The sequence below is a fragment of the Emydura macquarii genome, unplaced genomic scaffold (assembly GCF_026122565.2).
Source record: "Emydura macquarii macquarii isolate MOO-44397 ecotype Brisbane River unplaced genomic scaffold, CSIRO-AGI_Emac_v2 contig_1644, whole genome shotgun sequence".
Lineage (NCBI taxonomy): Eukaryota > Metazoa > Chordata > Testudines > Chelidae > Emydura > Emydura macquarii.
In genome coordinates, this window is record NW_027131781.1 from 16,499,423 (window position 1) to 16,522,683 (window position 23,261).

Below are 23,261 nucleotides of genomic sequence, written 5' to 3' on the forward strand. Positions count from 1 at the left end.
TGCTGCCAGGTAGTGCTAGGAAAGTTCAATGCAGGGACGCAGAAGGAATCCTAATTGGGACCCCTTTGAAAGGCAGCCCTGAAATGCTAGTGCAAGAAATCAAGAAGCATTTGAACTCAGGTGTGGGCCTTGTAATCAAAGATTCCTACTAAAGACCAGAGTGAGAAAGAAATAAATGTGCTTTGCTACAATGCACAGCTGAAGGATTCTAAAATAGGGAAGTTTAACCACAACTGGAGAATCACTAAAATCTAAATCACTGGAGCTCGCAAAACTGCTTCCAATGTGAATTTTATAATGAAGGCCTTGTAGGCACATAATGAAGCCCTGGATGTGGCCTTGTACGTTCTGACCAAATGATAAGGTGATCAGAAAACATCTATGGAAATGAGTTCATCATTTATTAATAATCTTGACAACTTTATGATAGTTGGCAAACTGAATCATGAAGAGTTTTTGAGATTTCAAAAGAGTCCTTGTGGAAAACTAAATGAAAACATTTAAAACCTTTATATCAATTTCTGATATAAATGGTTGATAAAAAGTATCACAGAAAATATTATGCAAAATGGTTCCATTTTGAACCCTCAAAATGGAAACAACTATGAAATGTAACAAATTTTTGTAAAATCATTTCTCCTTTTTTCAACTAGCTCTACTCTTGATTTAATCCAAAAATAAAATGCAACAATATCTTTACCTTTATTCAAAAACAGTTATATTTTTGTCTGCAGCATCTCCCTTTCCCCAATCAATTAACCTTTGTTCATCAGATAGAGTGATCTGTACTAATCTTCTGGCCACTTCCCATATGTGTTGATAGACAAAGGGGAACCATCTGCAATGTCACAAATCTGCTGTGTAACCTCACATAACACTGTCATAAACCACAAGACTTCTTGATTTGAACATGTTCTTTCTTCTTTGCAACAGAATGCAATCCCCTGAGAAAATGCTTAATTTCTGTAATCCCACTAATCAACCCCACTAATTAGTCAACCCCACTAATCTGGCCAGAATCCAGAGGTATGATACATAATGAGGAAGCTTTTAAAGGATGTTTTCATAAAATGATGATCTAAAAAACCAAGGAGGCAATAATCAGTATTTCAAATAGTTATGCCTATAAACAAGAAAACTATGTACTAACTCAGGTAGGAAACTTGAAATAACAGGCTCAGTTCTACATAGAAACATTATTCAGTATAAGTGACATTCTTAGAATCATAGAGTTGGAAGGGAGCTCAGGAGGTCATCTAGTCCAACCCCCTGCTCCGAGCAGGACTAACCTCAGCTAAATAATCCCAGCGAGGGTTTTGTCAAGCCGCAGTTTAAAAACCTCTAAAGACAGAGTTTTCACCACCTCCCTAGGTAACCTATTCCAGTGCTTCACCACCCTCCTAGTGAAAAACTTTTTCCTAATGTCCAACCTAGACCTCCCCCCCTGCAACTTGAGACCGTTGCTCCTTGTTCTGTCATCTACTACCATTGAGAACAGCCTAGCTCCATCCTCCCTGGAACCCCCTTTCAGGTAGTTAAAGGCTGCTATCAAATCCCCCCTCATTCTTCTCTTCTGTAGACTGAACAAGCCTAGTTCCTTCAGCCTCTCTGCATAAGTCTTGTGCTCCAGCCCCCTAATCATTTTTGTTGCCCTCCGCTGGACTCTCTCCAACTTGTCCACATCCTTTCTGTAGTGGGGGGTCGAAAACTGGACACCATACTCCAAATGCGGCCTCACCAATGCCGAATAGAGGGGAATGCCTTCTTGGCAACCAGGGCACAGTAAGGTTTCATATTTTCTGTAACCATTGTTTGCTCAGACAACATCCTTTAGTAACTGATGGCTGGATTAGCTGGTCTGCTAAATAGTATAAAGTGGAAATATTTTGGCCAGTGGACAAGTCTCCTGTGTGGAGGTGGCCATCTTCTACATCAGCCACTCTCTAAGTCCCCTAAGGGAAGAGAGAGGATGTGTGTGTATATCAGAGCATTCCCGGGGGGGGGAGGGGGGGGCGGCGCACGAGAAGGAGGGTTTCACGTTCTGGCAGGAACCTGAAAACAGGTAAAATGCAGCTCCACCACAAACAGGACATATATATAAAATGCTGCAGAAGCAGAATTAATGAGCATCTGAATTTTAGATGGGAGCAGCCCAATGCACATTCTCACTTCCTTCAGTCTTCAGAGATTGTCCGCTCTTTGGGAGAGGGACCCATATTTTTGTTCTGTGTTTGTACTATGCCCAGCAAAATGGCATCCTGGCCCACAACCAGGCCTCTTAGGTGCTACCACAATACAAATAAATAAAATAAACTAACAATAGGAGCCAGAGGAAGGAAAATGCCTTTGGAAAGATTAGTCAAACACACAGGCTCGTAGATTTGGGCTGAGCTGAATCCCTAGTTGGGGAGGTTTCTACTTTCCTTTCTGCTAATGTTTACTTATTTGCTTTCTTGTTATAACAGTTTATTTCTTAAGGAAAAGACTTTGCCAGTTGCAATTTTTTTTGGTTAATACATATATTAAGGACAATAAATAAAAACATATCTTTAGTTGTCACCTATAACCCCACACTGGAACCCATACAGGGTATAATTAAACAATTACTACTCATACTTGATGAGGACCACATCCCAAAAGAAATCTTTCCTGAACCTCTTCTTTTGGCCTTCAAAAACAACCCCCAACCTCATCATCAGAAGCAAGCTCCACACAGACCAGGACACACTAATTCAAAGCAGCACCTGACCCTGCCAAAACAACAAATGCAAAACCTGCAGACATACCTCCACTGCTACAACAATCAATACCCCCAAACACACCTCTGGAGATCCACAGCTCCTATACATGCCTATCACAACATGTGGGATACCTTATCCAGGGCATCAAATGCCCCAACAACTATGTGAGTGAAACCAAATAATCACTACACTCTTGAATGAGTTCACACAGAAAAATGATAAAAGACAAAAACATTATTTCACCCATAGAGGAACACTTTTCACAAAGCAATCATTGCATATCTGACCTCTCAGTCATCATCCTCAAAGGAAACATGCACAATATCTTCAAGAGACAAACCTGGGATCTTCAATTCATAGCTCCACTGGACACCAGAAACCATAGAGACACTGGTTCTATGGCCCATTACAACTTATAACACATCCTGCTGCCTACTAACCCTCCATTGTCCTGTGACTGCAGTGCTGTTAATTGCCCACTTAATTTTAAGCAGTCTCTTATGAAATGTGTGAACCCTTTATTATGCTTAACATTCTGTCCCACCTTGTATTTAGCTTGGACACGGGTTTCTTTCTCCACACCTGAGGAAGAACTCTGTGAAGCTTGAAAGCTTGTCCCATTCGCCAACAGGAGTTGATCCATTAGATTAGAAGATATTACCTCATCTATCTTGTCTCTCTCAAAAGAAAAATCAGTCATTTTTACTGGATTTTGATATTTCAAGCACCCTTAAATGAATATAATGAGTAAAATGTTATTTTCTTCCATGAGTGCTCATGTTGGGTTAAAGCCCCTGAAGTTTTGGTGGGTCAAGGCCTTATTTAGTGAAATCCTATAACTGATTCTACAGGGATATGTGGAATTTTCAGTACAGGAAGTACCATTAATGGAAATAAACTATTAAGGACAACAATCTGGACAGTTGCTATTGTAAACAGGGTCTGAATGAGCTCTCCCCTGCCATCTAGTAATGAGCTGGTGGAAAAGACTTCAGGAGCAGACCATGTTTGCATAGACATACCTACCCTGCCTAGGTGCGCAGCAAATGGAGCTGCTTTTCCAAAACATTCAATTTTGGTTGGTTGTGGGTTACAAATCACTCTAGTATTTTGAATGCAATGAACAATGAAATGTTCTTATCCTCACTGTGCAAGTAAAGGGCAGCAGAACTGTGCTGGGATCACCCTAAACTGAATGTCACTTATTAAGCTGGAGTAGAGATACCAAATCCCAGTGAAGAAGAGAATAGGTGGAGACAGGTATTCCTACCTGGTGCTTCGGACTCTGCTCAGAGTCCTAGGCACCATTTGAATTGCCCGTCTACAGCATTTAAATGACAGAACTGATTAGACTCAATTGAGGGTCCTTGTTTCCAGCTGGTGATGCCTAGAGCTGGCATCACCGCTGAGCTGATCTAGGAGCTAAGCCTTAGACCTTCGGTGGGGACGGTGAACACAGAGACTGCACTGGCTGTCGGGTTCCCCATTATCTGCTGAAATTACTGCGAGCTGAAATCACTAAGAGCTGGGTTAAATGGTAGAACCTCAGAACATGATGTCACAGGAACAGCAAGCTCCAGTGGCTAGTGGAAGCAGAGATCAGTGACCAGCGAGTGGGGAACTATTGCCTCTGAGAGGCACCCAGGGGTTGGTGTTATCTTTTCCCAGATTACTGGGTGGAAGCTCGAGCCGGTTCTGATTTACAGTGTTAACCACCAGATATTGAACCCGACCCTTGGTGCTGACGCCTGCACCTAGCAGAAGGGTTACACTATAAATAAGCTTTAGAAGAGCAAAACAAATATTTGGAGCAAGAAGGCAGTTTACTCCACAATTCTGACTAGGGAAAGCATCCACTAGAAAAATTCACATTTAATTCCGTGTGTCTTCTACTCCATTTTCCTCAATAACGGATATTTCTGCCAGTTTATTTTTTCTTTGCCTAATTCGAAAGCCTGAGCTTACCAATGATGATTACTCTGGAATGTTGCCAAGGTTTGTTTCCAAGCAACTGTAAGGACTGGAGTTAAATTCTAAGCAATCCTGGAACGTCTTTAATTTGATGATAAAAAGGAGCACTACTCACTGAGTTCTTAGTGACATGGGACATTATTTCATTTGAATGACATATTCATGATGGATTACAAGGAACTCTTATGAAAGTGACTACAATACTAATCCTAATGCTCATATTAAATGGTGACAGTACAGTGAATATCAAACTATTTTGATGGTACATTCTAATTAAGGCTTAAATAAAAATACCCCTTTTCCTCCCCCTCAACCACAGAGAAAATAGCCTTCAGATTTTTTTCAGTCAACTTTGTATTGATTTTGTTTTTAAATGTAAAGCTGAAAATCAACATGTGACTTGTGTTTCTAAGCCTCTCTTTCCTACTGCACGCCATTAATTTGATAGAAAGGGGAAATGAAACACTGAGGAGAGAGGAATGGAGATTCAGGATAGCATGAGTTACATAAGAAGAGGAGACAAGTTCCATTGAGTTGCAACATTGTAACTGAGAGCAGAACTTGGCCCTAGAATGTGTGTGTTGGGATTGCAGAGAAGGGTGAGGAAAATGCCAATATTTTGCTGTTATTTTGTTTGGTTTTACTGTATTTCATACTTTTTGCAAAACTGTCTAGTTTAAATCAGCTATTGCTCTTATTATTTTGCTTAGAAAATGATAGTAAGTGGCGAATATTTAACTGTTGAAAGATCACAAAATGAGAAGCTAATAAATTCTGAGTAAAAGTGGTGAGGCAGATTCTCTCCACATTTACATCAACACATGTCTATTCTGTGGAATTTACTTTGGATTTACACCACTGTAAATGACAGCAAAATCTGACCTGTTTTCTTTTAAAGTCCTATCATGATTTTCTTTGGAAGGGATTTCGAGACAGCAAAATGAAACTGCTAGCACTGAAATGGATGAAAAGTTATAGGCTTTGATTAATAATTTACTTTCATGTGGTTTCTTGACATAGAAGCCAGACTGAGAAGTATTGTATCCTCTGCTGGAAACAGAAAACAAGTGCATACTGGTGGCATTCTGTGACTTAGGAGACAGTGAGGTCACCTTTCAAAGTTTTGTTTCTACATCTACCAACAGGAAAATAAAGGACAGGTATAGAATTCTGACTGGGAGCAACAACCTGAAACAGGTATCTTATATACACTATATTAGACAGATGCTGGTTAATCACTACCTGAAAATCCTAGCTCTTAAATTGTCATTTGACAATAATAAAAGCATTTTAAAACCAACATAGAAATATTAAAGGAAAAGGCCAAATTCATCCTTGCTGTAATTCTGATTAAGTCAATGGAATGACACCAGCAACAAATTTTGCTCAAAATGTTTATGAGACGTTTATATCAGAGTTAAAAAAAAATGCCCCAGTTTTATGCCAACCTGCAACTGCATGCAACATTTAATTAGAAGGAAAAATAATATAATGAGTGGTGGATTGTACCTTTCTACACAGATCCAAATCCCATTTAAGTCAGAAAGCAGAATTTCTAACTGATAGGGCACTGCACATGGAGTAGTGACACAAGAAATCTCTTATTGACACTGCCATATGACCTTGAACAAGTCACTTCACTGCCATGTACCTTAATTTTTCAGCTGTAAAATGGGAACAATGATACTACCATCCTTTGTAAACTACTTTAAAATCTACGGAATGAAAGGACTAGATAAGAAGTATTATTATTATTATTATTAATTTGGCATTGCTTATATTAGGTTCTTAATGTTCTATTTAATTGGCCTCAACAAAGAGAACAAGAAAATTTTCCCTTCCTTTTGGCCATAAGTGTCTAATACAAACATGTGCACACAAAGATCACTGGAACTGCCAATCATAGAAAAAAAAAAACCCTAGATTTCTTATAAGGTCTGGGCCTCCATACTTAGTGAGAGTCATACTTTCTTCTTAACTTGGCCAATGTCACTAAAGTGACGTCTCTTTGTACACTTCATTAACCATATCAAAATATAGTTTAATTAATGTAATACAGAAACAGAACTTAGGCTAAGTCTACACTGATGGCAGCAAATTTGCTGCTGTCAGATCGATTTCTCTGGATCGACTGAGCAGTCAGCCAGCGAAGACCTGCTCAGTCGATCCAGAAATCGACATATTAAGACCACCTCCACATGTAGTGTAGCGCTGCATCGACGGGCGTTCCCATCGTCGCAGTGCAGTGAAGACAGCACGCAGAAGAGAACCACAGAAGTCAACGGGAGTTATGCAAGTTTTTTGCGTAGCTTGCGTAACTCCAGTCGACTGCCGCCGAATCTTGGAGGTACGTGTAGACAGGGCCTTACTCTCATCAGAGAGTCAAAGCCCTGTTCTTTGGAAAGGAAGCATGCAAGAACAAGATATTTTTGTGTTTCACTTACACAGCTGTTGATAATTGAGATGCTTTAAGAAATTAAAGGATATATGCTCACATAAATGCATATGAGCAACTGATATTAACTTTAATGGTAAAAACAATGATGACGATGTGAGAGAACAAGGCTGTATAGTGAGGAATTCAATGTACAATGTGATAACACTCAATAATCTACTTTCTAATAGAGCCTGCTAAAAGTGTTATTAAAATTTGTATCTTGTGCTCTTCATCTCCCAATGTTCTAAATGTTGAACCATAAGACAACTCCAGAAGTGGCTTCATTTCTGAGATGTGTGCAACAGATCCATTTATAATAAGAATAGTAAACAGTATTGAGTTCTTCTATCCTATTATACAAAGGTGAAGGTGGTATTAATATAAGAATTATTTTTAACAATGCAGTTACAAACCAAGGCAGCAATTTTATTACAAAGGGGGTGAAGAACAAGATGTATTTTCTAACTGCTCAGGTTTCTCATATGTTAATATGGAAGTTACGGAGGGGCCTGATTCATGAAATGCACAATAAACAGATGGAATATATATTTCAATTCATTCTTCACTTTAGTTTTGTTTTTAAATTGCAGCTGTGTCATGCCCTTGAACACACAGAGATCTCCATTTATGTCAACAATAATGGTGCATATAGACTGAGGCTGTGAGAGGTAGATTCTGATCTTGGTTACACTGTTAATATGCATATACACCAATAAGGGAAACTACACTGAGTCACTGTATATTTACCCCAGTGTAACTGAAAGCAGAATCTGTCCTTGTGAGTTGGGGTCTAGGCTAAATTCTGCATTGGTATATAACTGATCAGAGAATTTGGCTATGTTTAACAAATAAGTAATATTTAAGACACAATAGATTTCAAGCAGCATTTAGGTAATGATGCAAACTAATAAATACACGGATATTTACTGTGCTTAACTTGTCTACTTGTCCTTAGTATTTTCAAGAGAACATACAGTAATATATCACATAGTATATGCTGCAGTGACAGACAATAATATGAGTTAAGAATGGAATGTCAGCATCAGCCTGGATTTTCATTATGCTTATTTGACACATTCCAACAAAACAAGAAAATTTTAAAGGGATTCACAACTTAAGGAAGCAGTTTCAGATCTGATCCCATTACAAAATGTTTTTCTCTACTGTAATCACTTTCTGAGAATAACTTTTAACACACATCTGCCAGCCCTCCAAATTGCAGACTGTGTCAGTGTTAGATTGTCAGCTCCCAGACTTGGTGATCCACCCAATGCAAGCCTTAAAAGTTCCATTTCTAGAAATCATGGATGCATATGTTTATATTACTACCGCCTTCTACTAGCTTGTGAAATGTAAGGGGACTGATATGGTCACAACCGCTTCTCTTGGAGATATGCCCTTATGTGTGGGTTTCCTGGCATGGGGATTTAAACATCCTGGTAGCTCTAATTTTAGAGAGCAGGTAGTTTTTAGAAAATGTCTAGAAAGACATTTTTAAACTGAGAATAGTCTTGTACAAACATCACATACTGTATTGATTTGCATTTCTAAAGCACCTTCCATCTTGGGATCACAAAGCATTTTACATTGTCAGTAAAATTGTCAGTCCCCTGGGTACTAATCATTAACATCTCTGTGTTTCTCATGGAAAACTACTGCTATCTTTCAGAGCCAATACAAAGAATATACTTGATAACTACTTAAGCAGAATTGTTTGAGTAGGCTGTAGATACGGAGGACATTGTTGCATAAGGACTTCTGCACCAACCACAGATTTCATAATTATAGGGGTTTTTTTTTTTAAAGCCCCCCAAAATGTATTGAGAGTTCAACTGAAAGCTCCCTGAGTCAGGCACCATGGCTTGAATTCTCAAAGAATAAGCGGGTGAGGCCCTCAACGCATACTGAGTGGTGTCTAGACTCTTTGAAAGTATCAGCTCATGTCTCCTTGCATTCTGGTATTGGGTCTTACACAGTTTTGGAGCTCAATAAAAAATAATAGCTCCTAAGTATTCAGGTGCGTTATGCACCACCTCTGTTTATAGCTTTATTAAACAGAAAAATCACTCTAAAAACTTTCCTTGCTTACATCTGAAAATGAAATCCATCCAGTATTCAGGTTACCACACACATGTAACTGTGAGAGATGAAAGAGGACTACAAAAACAATACATAAAGACAAACTTACTGTGGCAAAATGTGTTTAAGTTAAAAAACAGGAAACAGAAGCTACAACAGTGATAGTAACTGACAGGAGACAAACTATTGATCAAAAAGAAAGTTCTCTGAGGTTGGTTTTTTTGTTTGTTTGTTTGTTTTTTTAATTTCAATTTGGAGATATATCAATAAAAAGGAGAAAACCTATATTGTAGATGAGGCCCATAATAGAATTAATCAACTTTCAGCAGTGTCCTGCCCTCAGAGCCACAGATGGACCAATGAGAGTTATTTTGACATTGCAGTGCTTCTATCTTGTGTTTCATTGATCAAGTATCTTTACAGTCAGAGAAGGTGCATGGGAATGAGAATGCTCCTGGCTCCAGTTTGCTTGCATTGTCTGAATTTAAATTCAGCTAAATAAGATGTGTAATGAAGTGGTTGATGCCTTTCTAGTTTTATTCCAGATTCTTAACTCTTCCACTACCACCCCCAAAAAGCTATTGCATATTTAAGGCCAAATTCTACCTTTACTTACTCCATCTGAAACCAGAATGAAGTCAATGGGCTTGCACAGGATACGAGGGCAGAATTTGCCCCTTAGAAGCTGAAATGGGCAAAAGTACAATTAAAAAGCAATGAAGAGCTGAGTTCATGTACTAAAAAAAGATTTTCATGGCTTTCTATCACTAACCAACAGAAACTACTACCAATGAAATGAGGGTCACTGTGGACTTGTACTTCTAAAGGAGGGGGGGGTGAGGAATACAAATAGGGCAAAACTTCAGGAAACAAACATTTATCATGAACTCAAAAATATGGTTACAAATCCATAGGCAAAAGGATCTTTTAGTACCCTGACCAAAGAAAAAAGACCATGTCATCATGGCTACGGCAGCCGTCAGATCGATTTCTCTGGATCGACTGAGCGGTCAGTGCAGACCCGCTCAGTCAATCCAGAAATCGACGTACTAAGACCAGCTACACAAGTAACGTAGCACTGCGTCAACGGGAATAGCGCAGTGCAGACAGAGCGCAGAAGAGAAGCTCAGCATTCAACGGGAGTTACACAAGTTTTTTTGGGTACTTTGCGTAACTCCCGTTGACTGCCGCCAAATCTCACAGGTAAGTGTAGACAGATACTTAACTTTCTGTGAACCTCCTTAAAGCAGTAAAAACTGGCTACTTTTATTTATGACCTTTAAAACAAAACAAAAACAAAATTTACTTGATCACAAGTTTTGACAAACTAAATTAACATTTTAGTCAGATCCATGTTATTCAAGTAGTCAATTCAAAAGTTGGTAATTTTGTTATTATGTTTTTTCCTGAAATTCAGAACTTGAAAAAAAAAAAATCAATGGATAAGAAGCTTGTAGAAAGGTGATATAAAACTGCAGCACAGAAAGAAAATGAAAAAGCTCTCTCTTTTTATAGAATGCTCTGAAGTCTTCTGCTGCTCTGGCCCCAAGAGCAGCAAGCAGTTCAGTGACAAATTTTGTAAGTTACATTTACAATAAATGGAGGTAAAGTACATGTACTAATGAAATTCCAGTTTCAAGAGATTGTAACAGACAGCTTTGGGTTATTCCAAATCCATCTGAATAGAACATCATACCTGTTGTTGTATCAGGGTAAGAATATCTTGTAACCAAGTGCCTAAGAAATGCCAACATCTCTGTATTTTCAACATCATGAATGTATTTGATAAGTGTAGACGCTCTAATCTCATTTGCTTCTTTCTTTAGATTTCTTGTCTTCAAAGTCTGTCAATCTTTAAATGTTCTCATTTCTTAATCTCATGTCTAGCATGATCCTCATTCTCTTCAGTATTTCCTTCTCCTCCCCGGAGAAATTTGCCTGTTTATGTCATCTGCCCCCCCATCCTCCCTTGGGAACACTAAGGCAAAGAATTAATTTCATTCCTCCACCCCAAGCAATGCCTACCTCTTCTGTCAACGGTTATCCTTCCCATCTCTTATTCATTCCATGTACAGAGAGATGCTTATGCTCTTTCAATGGTCTCTTATTCTTTATGCAATTACAAATAAAAAGCCCTTTTGACAATATTCCTTTCATGCTCCATATTTGCTTGTCTTGTCTTTGTGATAAGTACATTCTCTCCATTTAATTCTATCATAATATTTCCATTTGGCATAACCTCTTTATTGCCCTAGCTTGTTTTTTCCCCTCTGCTTGTTTGTTTGCTATAATTAGTTTAAAGTACATGTGTATGTGTGTGGGAAAGATGGACTAGAGAGGGTTAGTCATTTCAGTTAGCACATAAACTTTGAGCATACATAAACAACTAACTGCATTTGTGTGCTTTCCATCTACTACTGTACCCTGTACCATTTCACCAATACCAGCTGCTGAATTCTTCCAAAATTTGTTCTAAAACAACTGCCTTTGATTTTTTTCAGCGATTTAGAGAACAGTGCAATAGCGCCTTCCTTACTCCCAGCCCACTTTGGAATTTCAGCAACACTATTTCTTTTACTTAAGAATCATAGGTGTCTTGAGTCACTTTACTTCATACCATGGACTCAATCCTGCCCCACAGAAAGAACTGGGAGCTTCGTCATTGACCTCAATGGGAGCATGATCAGGCTCAGGGTCATGACATGCTTTTTAAAATTTCCTGGTTATATGCTGTACTGAATATAGGAAGCAGTGCGGTATCATATCACACTACATTTCTATTAACTGGTTCTAGACATACACTTTGGTTTCTACAGAATTGGCCAGGTTGCAACACACTGTCACTAGAAATTTCTACACTGTACGTTGTTTTTGTTGTGGTTACGTCTCTAACTTCCTTAGCTATGGGCCTTTTGTTCTCTGTAATATGTAGGCACCATATTTAAGGTTGTATCATTTGTCATCATAAGTGATCTTACTCTCAAGCTGCAAAACCAGCCCAAACTATCTGCCAGTTACCCCGTGAATATCTTTATCCAGGGAGCTCCACGTTTTGTCATGGGCATGATGAGAGTTGAGCAGAGAGTACAGATTCTTAACATTGTTTCATCCAAAAATTACACAGATGCCTTGAAAAGATATTATTGCAAGAAAAGATAAAAACATGACTTCCTTCCAAACATTTTTGGTGTGTGTCCATTGTTCACAAACCATAAGATACTAGAAAAAAAGACAGCAAAACACAACAAAAGGACAGTCAGGCAATCAGTCAATGAACTCTCATTTTCTCCACTCATAGCAAAAACAAGCCATAGCCTAACCAGATAGGTTACAGCTGCTTTCAGTGCTGCCATTATCATTAGCAATGGCAAACAGAATTACACAGCACTTGGGGCTTAGAACAAACAATCTAACGGACACAGGTGTCTGGGGTTCCTCCACCTCTTTATTGAACAGATTTGTTTTCTGCTTTTCTACATACTTCTGCTATAGAGAATGGCTCCTGAAACTACCAGCAAAAATACATTATTTTCATGTCAGCTCATGGATATGTAACCAATTCACCTGCTACCAGAGAGGGTTTCCTCTCTTGGAGAAAATCAGCAAAAGCAGGTAAGAGAGTCATATGACATAAAGGGATAGAAAATGGAATAGGAGAGAAAAGGATCATGGTAAAAGGCAAACCACTGGGAGGGAAAGAGGAGAAGTGGCAATTGGAAACTGAGAATGATATAGTCCCTTAGAAATGGATGATAGCATGTAACAGCCAGACAAGGAGGAAACTCCCTAGAAGGTTTGGTAGCCCCTATAGGACAAGGGGGTGATATCCCAGATGGAAGAGTAAAACCAGGAGAATAACAGGGTAGTCCCCCCCAGATGGGCTAATAAAAGGGTAATTGTGGAGGGATATGATGTAACTAATAGCTTGGATGAGAAAGACCTGTGTACAGCACCTAGCACAATGGAGCTCTCATTCTTGATTGGGGCCTCTAGACAGTGCCACAAAACAATTAATTAACATTCATAATAATAGGATCAGAAGTGATGGGGGGTGTAATATCCTGGGTGAGAGATGTAATCCCTCCTCAGGAAGGGCAGATTCAAAGGGGTCATTCCCTGATGAGAAGGCAGCAATCCTCGTCGAAAGGATAGGGTGAATAAAGGCATAAATCCCTGGGTAAAAGAGGGTATAATAGGCTAGTTCGACACCCCCCTCTCTCTCTCTCTCTGGAAGGGGAGGAATTGGAGCTAACACCCTGGGTGAGAGGGTAACTATCCGCAGCAAGGAAGAGTTAAAGTGTAACCCTCTTTTGGAGGGGTTAATTCTTAGGTGACAATGGGTAAACCTGCCACCTGGCCAGAGAGGGTGAAGGGAAATCCTTGTGTGGCTTGGATGCCATCCATCGGGGACACTACTATTCCTCCAGCCCCAGGGATTGCTCCTCTTACCTGGCTGGCTTTGTGGAACTGCTTCTTCAGCCCCGCCACCGACATCCTCTTCCTGGCGCAGCCCCCTGCTCTGGGCTCAGCAGCAGCTTCCAGGAGCCTGCGCCGCAGCGAACAACAGGCGGCTCCTAGCGCTGCCCAGGCCGAGCGGCCGGCCACCCGGCCGGCCAGTCCCTTCCCGGCTATTAGTACCAGCCCGGCCGCTGGCTCTGGCACGGGCACCCACCGCGCTAGAACCCTGCACCGATGGAAACATCGCGTTCCAAACAGACTCCACAGCTGCTAGCCTATTGGCCCCCGGCGAGGTCTATGCAAATGAAGAGCCACAGCTGTCTGCCGATTGGCCACCGGCGAGGACTATGCAAAGAGAGAACTAGGCGACGCCCACGCTACAATGTTGCATGGAGACGGCGGAAGGAGCGAGGATGCGTTGAGCCTAAGGAGAGGTCCCTGCCAGGCTGCTGCCAGCCCGAGAGCAGACACAAGAACCTCTGACTGGGGGGGCAGCCCTGCTGGCGCAGGGACATCATTCCCACGCGGTACACTTCGCCGAGCACCCGTGGCCGCCTATCTGTTTATCCATCTGTCTGGCTGTCCAGCTTCCTAATCCACTTCATTTTTGACTCCTCAAGCCTCTGTTTAATCCTTCTCTTTACTTATTTCGCCTTATCTGTAGTTAATAACTCTGCCTAATCAAGCTCATATACCTCTGCCATAGCGCTATTACTATTGTTATTTATTGTAGCCCTTGGGAGCCATAGTCATGGACCAGGACCCCAATGTGCTAGGCGCTGTACAAATACAGAACAAAAAGATAGTCCCTGCGCTAAAGAATTTACACTCAAAGTGTAAAACAGACTGTAGATGGATGCAGAGAGACAGTTGGGGAAGTAAAATGAGACCCTACTGGTCAGTATGATTGTGGACTTAGTACACCAGCAGCAAAATCTAATTTATTTTTGTCATATTTAAATTTCATCTCCCTTTGTTATCTAGTCTATCTTCTTCCTTTATCCATCTCCAGACACCCCTTGACCTGCTCACCTGTCTGTCTACACTACACCTATGGCGTTCATATGGTGCCTTTCACTGTTATGTTTGGTACAGGATTTCTATAGCACTTGAAAGATATGAATACTGTAAAGAAGAGGCAAGCATGCTTCGGAACTGATTTGGTTAATAATAACGATCAAGGGATGGGACAGCAGCAAAACCTGAACTTACCCAGATTTCAAACTCTGAAGTCAGGGATCCAAATTTTGCAAACAGTCCCTATCTGTGTAATGGCCAAAAACAGATCCAAATTCAGTGTATTCAAAGTTCATGTCCAAAACTTTAATACACCTTTAATAATGACATAAATGGTTATTAACAATAATAGCAATACTATAGTACTAATAATACTATAATTTAGCAGTACCAGTGGAGAAGGAATAACTTGGTGGGGTCTGACTCACATTTCTCGAATGCTTGGGGCGGGCAGTGCTGACTGTAGTATTGCCCACCCCAAGCATTCAAAAATCATGAGTCAGATCCCCCAAAATTATGAGACTATCTTAGAAGTCATGAGATTTAAATATCTTTTCAGAAGGAGGGAATAATTAGCTTTGAGGTGTTTCAGCCTTTAAGGGGAAGCCACTCATTCACAAAGTGTATGTCTTTCAGGGTCAAAATTCAGCCTGAAACATAAATACAAAAGTGTCAATTGAAGGGATCCAATTGGCTGCTGTGTGGGACTCCTTTTCTCTTAGCCACTAAAATGAGGCAGTTGCCATTCTACCCTCTCCAGTCCCTCCCTTATTGCTATCCTGTCAGTTTCCCTCTTTAGCCCATCCAGTTTCCACACCCATTCACTTTCCCTGCTCTGCTATAGTCCCCTGTCCCCAGCTCAATCCCTACAATCTCTCCCCTCCACATTTTCACTCTGTTAACCTTTATTCCCCCAGTCATCTTCTGATTTTAACTTTTTATTAAGGGCAAGTTACAATAAAATGTCAATATACACCATATCTTACTTATTTTGGACTAATATTTAAAGAACCTGGCTAAAAATATTGGCTTGTTGTCTGGGGAGCCCTCCTCTGAGCATGCTAAAAAGGGTGACCAAATTCTAATACCTATCCTCTTTTTCTCTCTGGATCATCAGCCTTCCTCTTGCACCCTACATTCCCTTTCATTCCACTCAGTCTCTCTCTGCCCCTGTTCAGACTTTCTCTCAAATCCCACATTTTCCTCCCCTTACCCTTGTTGCTCTTCAGCTTTCCTTCTGCTTGGTGCCACCAACTCTTGTGATTTTATGGCAAGGCTCTTGCTATTTAATGCAGGAGATCCCGTGCTGAAGAAGTAGTGAGCACTAATTCTTGATGAGTAGGTAAGCTTATTTGTCTCTTTGGGGTTTTGTTTTTTTAGCTTGCTTGAAGTTTACAGTGTGGTCTGTTGGGGATTGTGTGTTTTGGAGACAGTTTGGGAGTAGGGCCAGAGGCCTACTAACTGCTAGCTGAGGGGGTGCTAATGAGGTTCTAGCCTTACGTCCTTTGAACCTCCCATCTGGTGACATCTGCCCCAACACAGGCCCTCTCTTCATCCCCACCTTCTCCATCCTCACCATCCGTCCCCACCATCCTCTTCACCCTCCTTGTGCCATGATTCCTAACCTAAAGCCCATCCCCCTCTTACTTTCTTCCCTTTTCTTGTTATCTCTGGTCCATCTACAGCCTCTTCATATCTCACTCTCTCCATCTCCTGGCTCTCAAAGAACAGGATCCCTTCATTTGACACTGCTTCTGCGGCTGCCTTCTCTCTTATGGAAACCTCTCCTTTCACACTCCCAAGTGCTTAATTTGTGCCATAGCTTACCAGCGCTGAGCCTCAGTAGCAGTTTGGCAGTTCATAGCCCCACATCAGTTATGAAGTTAAGAGAAATTGCTTGAGCCCCAGCATCTAATTGCTTGAGTCTCAGCACTTCTTTCATTACAAATTAAGCACTAAACACTTCTCTCCCATATCAGACCATAATGGGACAGTTGGTATTCTCCTTTCCCATTCCTGTTGTTTGCAGCCCCACTCCTCCCGCTTCCCACTATCTCCTCTTTTGAACAGCACTGCATCCAGTTTTTCTTTCCTCTCCCCCTCCATGTTCCTGTCATCTACCATCCACCCAACACTGTCCCATCAGCCTTCCTCTCTGATTTTGATACCTGGTTCTCTCTCTTCCCCTCCTCACAGTCTCCCACATGCATCCTTAGTGACTTCAGCTTCCATGCTGATGACCCATCTGTCCGCCTACTTGCACGTTTCCTAGTCCCTCACATCTTCATTTGACCTGCAGGCTTGATTCAACTGTCCCACTCACCAACAGGGCTGTTCAGTTGACTTCACCTTCAACAAGCACTGCTCTCTTTCTGATATCTCTGTTGTTCAGTTCCTCCTCTCTGACCCTCACCAGGTCTCTTTCAGCATTGCCCATCAGCCCCCTTTGTCCTGTCACTCAGCCTTTCTTTGCCTTCTCATCTGCTCTCAGCCCTGCTCTTTCTTCCATTGATATGGTTGTTGAATTCTCGCCATGCTTCACTCTCTTCCACACTTGACTCTTTTTCCCCCCCCCCCTCCTATTGCAAGGTCCACCCTGTCAATACCCAGTTCTGATTCACTACCAAAATCTGCTTCCTCTGGTCCTGCTCTCATGCTAGAGTGCCTCTGATGAAATTCCTGTGACCAGACTGACTTCCTCCATTACAGATTTGTTCTTTCCTTCTTCAGTTCTGACATCTTCCAAGCTAAACAACTCTACTTCTCCATCTTAATGGAATCCGTGTAACCCGAGCTCCCTTTTCTCCTCCTTTTCTCCACTCCTCAAACCCTCCCCACATCCTCCCTCCAATTATTTTTCTACCCAATATTTCACCAATTTCATCCAACAGAAAACTGACAACATATGACATGACTTTCCCCCTACAACTCTTTCCAATTGTAGTTTGGGTGCCTAATGGCCCATTCTTCCCTATGGCCCAGGCTGCCTGGCTAGACTACATCACCCAAGATCACCTGCAGTCATGTGACTCCCATAATGTACCATGTGGCTCAGTCAGAGGGAAGACTTTTTTTGCATAATGGCAGATGTAGTCCAGCCAGGGACGCCAGTCCATAGAAAAGAATTGAGCATTGTGTATCCAAACTACAACTCCCATGAGGTACAGTGGCAGCTTAATGTTGAACTAACTCAAAATGTCATTTCGAAAAACTGAACTGAACCATTTTGATTCAACAATACCCAAATATTTCATTTTCTGATTAAAAATTCCAAAATAAAACATTTAATCTTTTCCAAGTTGAACTTGTTTGGAATTTTCCATTCCATAAAAAGTTGTCAGTACTTCAACTTTTCATCACAATTTGGGACAAAAATAAATGTTGAAATACTGGAATTTTCCACAGGATAAAAATTCTGATTTTTGCTCAGTACTATTAAGTAGCCTAGCATCAAAAGTTCCTTCTAAAAATATAACATTAATAATTGAATATGGTGACTGGACTAAGGCAAGTGCTCTAACATAACTCATCTTTATTAATTTGAATGCAAAATTAATTTGTACATTGTTATATATTACATATGTTAAACTATAAAAAACAGTCAGAAGCCAATAAGTGCAGATGTCCTGTGGAGATATTATCTAGAGAAAGGAAATATTGGACATTAAAACCTTGATCCTGAAAGTCCTGGTAAGGTTGGCATCATGGAACACAAGGAGATTGTGCTGCTTTGCAAGAATAAGAAAAGGCTACAATAGGTGTAAATGCACAAACAGAAATAAACGTCCAGCCCTTTACAGTTGTCTTACTTTGAAGAGCATATGGTAAACAGCATGGGGAATACATATATCAGAGGAGATGTGGATTTATGTGCAGATCTCGGCTTGTATACTACTCCTTTCTTAGAGCCCAACCAGTCAACAGAAAAAACTTTTGTTTACATCACTGAAGTCAGGATCAGGGCGCTAGATCTCATTCTTGTTATTAGTGCTTGTGGTGGCTACTCTTCTTAATGCATGATGAATGTGTCTGTGCACTCCATCCTGCTTGCCTCTTTTTAGCTTTCTCTTACATGCATCTGTGTTGCTAAGATCAAGACACTACAGATTGAATGCTCCAAAATTCTTAGGTGGTAGAAGACATAGGCAGGATTAGAAGTGGTCAAAACTCAGAATTTCCACTTTGGGGAAAATTTTGACATTTTCCCCGTTGTTTTCCATCCGAATTGAAATGAAAACAAATATTTTAAAAATCTGTTTAAAAATTCTGTTTCAGGAAAAAAAAATGATACGGTGTTTCAGAACACAACTTTTCATTTCAAATTTTATTTTATTTGTATTTTATTGTTGTTACATTAGTTCATACTGTCAGTAGAAGAAGCGCATAATATGACATTTTATATTTATATTTAATTAAAGGCAGCTGCTATTGAGTATAAATGGAAACATCTTATTTATTCCATGAAAGTGTCTCTTGTTTGAGTTGTAATGAAACAGTTTGTCACTTCAAAGAATAAAATGTATTCAATGTATTAATTAGAGAACCAGCTGTTTCCAATATTAAGCTGGAATCATTTTTCTAGGATATTTAAAACAGCTGCTCTTCCAATTAATACACTGAGTGCTAATATTCTTGTTGAAAGAGTCAAACTGTTTCATTGCAACACAAACAGGAAATACTTTCATCTAGAAAATAAGATGTTTCAGTTTATAGTAGGTAGCAGCTGCCCTTAATGATTTAAAATAAATTAATAACATAATAACATTTCAACTGATATCATAACATGTGAGTAGTAATGATGCATAATAAAAGTTATTGCTGACATCATGAAATAATGCAATAAAATATAGAAATGGAAAAAAACCCAAAATAAAATAAATTTTGAAATTAAAATTTCATTTTGAAACAAAATTCTGAAATGTTTCCAAACTGAAATTATTTTGGAAATGAAAAAAAATGTGATTTACAAGATTTTTTTCAGTACATTTTATCACAAAAATCTGTACTATTTCTTTTTTAACTGGTTTCACTTAAAACAGCATTTTCTGACAGAAAACATTTGACAAAAATTTTCTGATCAGCCCTAGTCAGAATCATGAGATCCAGACCAGAGACAGCAGAAAATTAATTTGTGGCTTTGCAACTCAGACTTCTGGGAATCTGACCTGAAAGCTGGACTATTAGTTCACAGATAATGAAACATCCACATTCTAATATCATGCACAAAGTTTTGCATTAGAAAACAATAGAATTCTCCAGATCTGCCAGTACCTCATAGTAGATCAGTGATATTTTAAATTCCAACAAGGATGAAAAGTTAGTATTGACTTCAGTAAAAGGTGAGGGCACTCATCCACACAGAAATTATTCAGTACCTCCTCGGATAAGAACTATAATAAAGAACAATCCTACTGTATTCCAACACAAAATGGATCACAATTACTAACTGATACACCACTTGCTATTTGCAGTATTATAATTATTCTTCAGTTGAAAGACAAAAGGATAAAGAAAGTACACGTTTTTCTCAGGCCTTTTCCTGTAAATAATTATCTTCCAGTAGGGAAAAAAAAAATGGGCCTTTCCAATGGAACAGGGACACAATAAAGATTAATCGACTGGTATTTTATATTACAACATAGGAAAGGTAATGCGCATATATATATATATATATATATTTTTTTAGTGTGGTAAAGTCAGGCCAGATGGCCACAGAAGGGCATACCAGGGCCAGTATGTGAGCCTAAGAATGCTAAAAGCCCTTTTCCCTGCAGGCAGAGGAGAAATTGCTGCAGGGCAATTAGAGACACCTGGACCCAATGAAAGGATACTCCAGGTGTACTTAAACCCTGCCTTCCCTTAAAGGGGGGAGGGGAAGCACAGGAGAAGGAAGCTGCAAGAAGGTTTGTGGCAGCTGGAGGAGACACTTCCCCCGAGCTAGGAAACAGAGCAGAGAAGGGGAAAACCCTTAGCCCCAGCCGGCAGGAGGGAGCCAGAGTAAGGTACCTCCCTGGGGAGACGGGGTAACCAGTGACTCCCTGGCCACTACAAGGGGTTGAAGCGCGAGACCCACTAGAGTGAAGTTGGCTGTTTGCCACATTAGTAATGATCTGTTCAGCTTTGTCAGCAATAGGTTTGCAACCAGCAGGGGTTTGAATGAAGAACTTTTGGGGACATGTGTTTTAGAGATTTTATTTTTAATTATTCAGGATAAAATATTAAACATTTTGGCTTAACCACACTCTCAAAAATACATGCTCAATTTTCTTTCACTTGGCTTCAATTCATAACTATGGGATGTAGGGTTTTTCTTGTGATAGACAGTACCTTCTTATAATATAAATACAACGTAATGTGACATGGAAACTTTTTTTATCTCTAATGCTGCTGAGAGTAAATTGGATATCTACATGCCCTGGATGTTTTAAACATTCTTGCATCTTGCTAGGAGTTTGTGACTATTCACACGTGCCTAGTTTAAACAAGTTTTACAGCATGGACATTGTTTTCCTTTCAGTGTAATTTAATAAGCCTTTTGGGAGCTGCCATGCTTGAACATCTGGAAATCATCACATGTTGTCTGTTGATCACTGAGGCAACAGGAAGGGCCTGATGGGTTGCAGATGTTAAATACGGGAACACTGCATAGACCCACTGGATCACAAAAGGGAACAACCAGATTTTCAAAATTTCATTAGGCTTCATTGACTGGATGTTCAAGTTCAAGGAAGCAACTCAAACAGAAGAAAGGCCCTCTGTGATGATGGTGGAGATTAGTGGGGTTTATGAATTATTCAAAAATGTGTGGATTTGGGGGAGTAAAATGACCTTACTGAAGCACTTTTACTATCAAATCTTTACAGTGAGATAAGGGCAATTTCACAGATCCCTTCTTACTGGAAGGGTGATGTCTGATGCTGGATAATTCTGCCATTCCTTACAACATGAACAAAAGAAATACATTAAGTTGCTGTGCACATGAAATTAATCACTGTAGTTAACTGTGTAAATTACATTATGTTAGAGAATTTATTTTTCTTCCAGATGCTTTTCTTACTACAGTTACATGCACAGATGGGCAAAGAAGAAATGGCATTTAGTAAACTATTAATGCCACCTTCTGGCTTCACAGAGAAATGTTTGGGGTTCTTTTTTTAGGATAAAAGAAAACATAGATCCTTCACCCAATACTTACCAGATATCCTTTTAAATTTTAAATAATTTTAAATGATAAAATTGGTGAAATACTCTTTCAGAAAAGTTTCATCAACAAATTTCTACTCCTTTTCGAGCTTGCTAGTTGAAATTTAAAGGTCCTAACATATTTACTTTCCTAAGGAAATTGGATAGTTTTAAAAAATAAACACACCTGACATTGACTCTTTATAAAAACAACCTGGAAACTGTTGCAGTGTGTTCTTTAAAGTTACAGCTGAATCAACACTATGGGTGAAATCCTGGCCCCACTGACATCAATAGGAGTTTTGTCATTGACTGCAGTGGGGCCAAGATTTCACCCTATACCTTTAGAGAGTTGCACTTGTGCTTTGAGATTGGGATTTTCAAAGGGTTTTGAGGGAGTGAGGCACCCAAATCTTATTTCAATTCAATAGGATTTGAGTGCCTGGTTCCCCTAGGGTTATTTTCAAAATCCCACCTTGAAGGTCCAATTTTGCAAAATGCTGAGCAGTTCCTGCAAGAAACTGCAGATTTTTTTTTAAATATTCACACCTCAGACCAATTAAAAGATATTGGGCCAAATTCACTGTGGCACTCTGACTACCCTGCACTGTCATAGGTTTATGGCTGATTTATTCCACTGGAGCAGCTTAGTGCTGACAGAGCCTACCACTGAATATGGCCTATTAAGTTTTCACATTATCAAGGTGAAATGCATTGCTATGTTAAAGGAAAAATCCGACTCTGCCATATATTATACTGATGCACAAGGAGCAGAGGGAAAGAGTCAGGGAGCTTCTCTCACCTGGGTAAGCAGCAAAGGAGCACTCAGGAGAGGATGAGGGTAGAAGGCCAGCCAAACACCACTGCACATGAAGAATATGTGAACCTCTTTTAATTTCACATATTCTTTATGCAGCTGTCCTAGTTGTGTAACCACTTGCAGACTGTTTAAACTCCATTTATTTTTTTCTTATTGGATGGTGATTTATTTTAAAATATGTGCAACACTGGCAAATAGATGTGCCTTCATTTTAAGGATTTAGTGAAACCACATAAAAATGGAAGAGATTAAAGAAGTTACTATTAGAAACCAGTGTGTATTCAGATACATAAAATTAATTGATAGAAAAGTGTAAGGAAAACATTTTGCAGACAAAGAAGGAGCTGACCTTCCACCTGCATATTTCCACACTTAGATATGGAAGAAACTGTACATTTTTTTCTTGCTCTTCTGTACAATTATTTTTAGACTTTCTCTATGTTACATGTAATGGGTTTTTATATGATGTAGATATGTATGGTTCTATTGCCATATTTAAAAAATGCACTAGGCTTCTCCAGAATTTCCTTAGCATTATCATGGTGAGGAGATTGAG

At 39.7% G+C, this 23,261-nt stretch overlaps 1 protein-coding gene across 2 annotated transcripts in view; it reads right to left on the bottom strand.

The window, feature by feature from the left end:
• The window catches only part of SH3GL3 (SH3 domain containing GRB2 like 3, endophilin A3), a 65,996-nt gene extending 52,081 nt beyond the window's left edge, over positions 1-13,915 (bottom strand). For both annotated transcript variants that reach the window (XM_067555731.1, XM_067555732.1), the window contains exon 1: positions 13,678-13,915. In XM_067555731.1, coding sequence (XP_067411832.1) covers positions 13,678-13,722 — 45 coding nt within the window. In that variant the 5' untranslated portion in view covers positions 13,723-13,915. The remainder of the gene's footprint in view (positions 1-13,677) is intronic.
• Positions 13,916-23,261: the final 9,346 nt, after the last annotated feature.